The 3,290-nt window shown below is 68.0% G+C and overlaps 1 protein-coding gene across 1 annotated transcript; it reads left to right on the forward strand.

Annotated features, from left to right (window-relative positions):
* The first annotated feature begins 516 nt into the window (after nucleotides 1-516).
* PPDPF (pancreatic progenitor cell differentiation and proliferation factor) lies at nucleotides 517-2,037 on the forward strand. The gene is made up of 4 exons (XM_023183272.2): nucleotides 517-783; nucleotides 1,167-1,246; nucleotides 1,396-1,473; nucleotides 1,554-2,037. Exons 2-4 carry the CDS (start codon nucleotides 1,192-1,194, stop codon nucleotides 1,763-1,765), a joined length of 345 nt encoding a protein of 114 aa, XP_023039040.1. The 5' UTR covers nucleotides 517-783; nucleotides 1,167-1,191; the 3' UTR covers nucleotides 1,766-2,037.
* The last annotated feature ends 1,253 nt before the right edge of the window (nucleotides 2,038-3,290 follow it).

A 3,290-nucleotide genomic window follows, 5' to 3' on the forward strand; every position in this document is an offset into this window, starting at 1 on the left:
TCTCCGTCTGGGCCCCGCCTCCCACTGCCCCTCCATCCGCCCACCCTTTCAGCGCCCCCTGCGGGCAGCAGGCGCGGCCTGGGGCTGGGGAACCGGGGTGCAGGTTCGGGAGCTGCCAGAGTTGCGAGGCGGGCTCGGGGGTGATCCAGTTTCCTCTGGCTACGAAGTCCCTGGAGGCCGGGCCGGAGGGCTCCGCGCACTCAGCACTTTTTGGCCCGCCCAGGGCCCCCATTGCCTCCACAGGGGCTGAAGAGGACGGGCCGGGCTGGACCAGGCTGGGCTCAGAGACGGGTCCGAGACGGGGCCTGGGCCCGGGAGAGGGACAGGGGCTGGACTCCCGGACTCGGAGTCTTTTAACCCCTGCAGACCCAGGCCCAGCCGGGCCGCCCCAAGAGAAAAAACGCCACGGTGCTGGGCTCAGCCCACGCCAGACAGCGAGAGTCAGACCGAGGAGGAAGTTGAGGGCGGGGCCGAGCAGAGCCCAGGGAGGGGTCGGGGCCGAGTGGGGCCTGGGGAGGGGCGGGGCCGAGTGGGGCCCGGGGAGGGGGCGGGGCCGAGTGGGGCCCGGGGAGGGGGCGGGGCCCCCCGCCGCCCGGGGGGCGCGGCGGCCCCCCCCCGCGCATATAAGTGGGCGCGTCCGCGCGTGCGCACCCCGCGCGCGCGCGCGTCTCTGTAGTGGCGCGCTGTGCCCCGGTCTCCTCTGGAGATGGGCTCCGTGGCCTAGCGTCCCCGTCCCCGCCACCCGTGATCGTGTGCCGAGGCCCGCGAGGGGTTGCCGCCCAGGTGAGGGGCGCGGCGCGCGGGTGGGACGAGCAGGCCGGAGGAGCGGGGGGCGCTGGGCGGGGCGGGGGCTCCTCTCCTCTCCGCCTGGCAAGCGCTGGGCATGGGATCCCGGGCGGGCTCTTCCCGGGTCGGGCGGGTTGGGACGGCGCCTACCAGGTTCCTGGCGTCCGGGCCGGGGCCCCGCGCACAAAGCGCCTTTGTTCCACCCGCTCGGCCGGTTCGGGCTGGTTGGAGCCGCCCGCGCCCCGCGCAGCGAAGGCGGTCCCGGGAGCTGGGGAGCCCCGCCTCGGTAAAGAACCCAGCGTGGCGGCTCCACCCGCTGGGGAGCGCCCTTCCTGAGAGAATCCCGCTGATCCGAGGGGCTCCCCGACCCCCATACGCAGGTCCCACCAGCCAGCAAGCCGGAGCATGGCGGCCATCCCCTCCAGCGGCTCGCTCGTGGCCACCCACGACTACTACCGGCGTGAGTAGCCTCTGCCCCCCGCCCACGTAGATGCTCTGTTAGCGCCAGTGCAGCCCCCGTGCAGCCTGCGGAACCAGCGCTCGGCCTGAAGGCCGTTGGGCTGGGGGGGCTCTGTGCCCCGCGTTGCTGACGGGACCTGTCCTCTCCAGGCCGCCTGGGTTCCACTTCCAGCAACAGCTCCTGCGGCAGTACCGAGTGCCCCGGGGAAGCCATTCCCCACCCCCCAGGTGAGTGCAGGACCGCTCCTCTCTCCCTCTGCCCCTGCCCCAGGAGCTGGCAGCATCAAGGCCCACTTTGCTTCTCTCAGGTCTCCCCAAGGCTGACCCGGGTCACTGGTGGGCCAGCTTCTTTTTCGGGAAGTCTACCCTTCCATTCATGGCCACGGTGTTGGAGTCCGCAGAGCACCCGGAACCCCCCCAGGCCTCCAGCACCATGACCACCGGTGGCCTGGCTCGGGATGCCCCGAGGAAGCAGCCCGGCGGTCAGCCCAGCACAGCCAGCGCTGGACCCCCGTCCTGACCTGAGCGGTTACCACCAGCCCAAGGCCTGCGGAGGCGCTAGTCCACCAGAGCCCCTCCCCACTCCCTGCCCCCTGTCCCCTCCCCACGTCCCTCTCCCCACCCTGTAGACCAGGCGGCTGCAGCAAGCAGACCTTCGCATCAACACAGCAGACACCAAAAAGGAGGGCCCGGCTCTCTACCGCCCGGCCCTAGCACTCGCTAGCTTTCCTGACATCTGGAACTGTGCACCTGGCACCAAGCGGAAAATAAACTCCCAGCAGCCAGTAGCCCTGATGGTGTGTTCCTGAACTGTGCGGCCCCAGGTTCTGTTTGAGTGTGAGAAATGGCTGAATCCCTCCTGACCTCACTCCCTGAGCGGGGCTGGCCCTGCTCCCAGGCCTTCCTGGGCCTCCTCACTCTGTGAGGCCGCTCGTGGGACTGAGAAGGTTGGGATTCGCTGCTGCTTCCGGGGACCCTTGGACAAGCAGGCCCCAGGGCGGCCACTGAGGTGGGCCCCTGTGTCACCTTCAGCGGGGGGGAAAGGGAGCAGGGAGGGCTGGTCCTCTGAGGGATTCCGGCCCCTTACCCGAGGAGTAGCCTCTGGCTGTGCGCTGGAAAACCCGCACTCTGGAGGGACCTGGTGCCCGCTGGTGGGGTTTGGGCAGCTTCAGGGCTGTCTCCCAAGGGCCTCCCAGGGGGTGTTGCCCCAAGACAGGCTGAGGGGTAGCAGCTGCAGGCACCCTGGAGGAGTCTTCCTGCCACAGGTAGCCCAGCTTAAAGGTCAGAGGGTGCAGGAACTGGGAGGATGGCTGTGTCTTTCTGGCCTAGTACAGGCATGGAGTGCTGGAGCCCGGGAGTGCTGCCGTCCAGCAGGCGTGGGGGTCCACACACAGGAGCACGTGGGCTGTGGGCTCAGTAGACTCCTCCATAACCAAGGTGGGTGGTGTCACCGCACCTCCAGGGACCCACAGGGATTGACTCAGTTCTGTTGAGAGGCAGCTTAGTGAGCAGGTGGGAGTCAGTCAAATAGCTGGAGACTTGGTGTGTGGCCAGGGACACGGTGAGGGAGGGGCCACCGTGAGATGGGGAAAGGTAGGGCTCAGGAGTGGAGAGACCTCTCTGAGAAGGGGTGGGATTCAGTGGAGGGGAGGGGCTCTGTGGGGAGGGGTGGGATTCAGTGGGGGAGGGGAGGGGCTCTGTGGGGAGGGGTGGGAATCAGTGGGTGCTCCCTGCCTGGTACCCTACTTCACTGCACTATAAATAGCTGCACCAGTTGGTGGGAAGCTGGTGGGAAGGCATCTGGCTTGTGACCTCTGATGGCTCGGCCTTTGTCCTGTCTGCAGGGTGGGGCAGCCTCACCCAGCCATCCAAGCCAGTGGTCAGTGCTGAGGCTGGGTGGGGAGCCTCTGATGGAACCAGGAGTGGGAGGCTGCTCCCAATGGCAGTTGAGCTCCCTGCAGTCTTTTCTTTTGCAGTGTCCAGATGAAGCCCACAGAAATCCTCTTCATGCACACACAGCTGTGAGGGTAGCAGGAGTTGGTGTT

The sequence above is a fragment of the Piliocolobus tephrosceles genome, chromosome 20 (genome assembly GCF_002776525.5).
Source record: "Piliocolobus tephrosceles isolate RC106 chromosome 20, ASM277652v3, whole genome shotgun sequence".
NCBI lineage: Eukaryota > Metazoa > Chordata > Mammalia > Primates > Cercopithecidae > Piliocolobus > Piliocolobus tephrosceles.

Coding starts and splice junctions, on each gene's coding strand:
- PPDPF (XM_023183272.2), top strand. CDS start 1,192: ATGGCGGCCATCCCCTCCAGCGGCTCGCTCGTGGCCACCCACGACTAC. Junction 1,247..1,395: donor CACCCACGACTACTACCGGC/GTGAGTAGCCTC, acceptor TGTCCTCTCCAG/GCCGCCTGGGTTCCACTTCC. Junction 1,474..1,553: donor AGCCATTCCCCACCCCCCAG/GTGAGTGCAGGA, acceptor TGCTTCTCTCAG/GTCTCCCCAAGGCTGACCCG.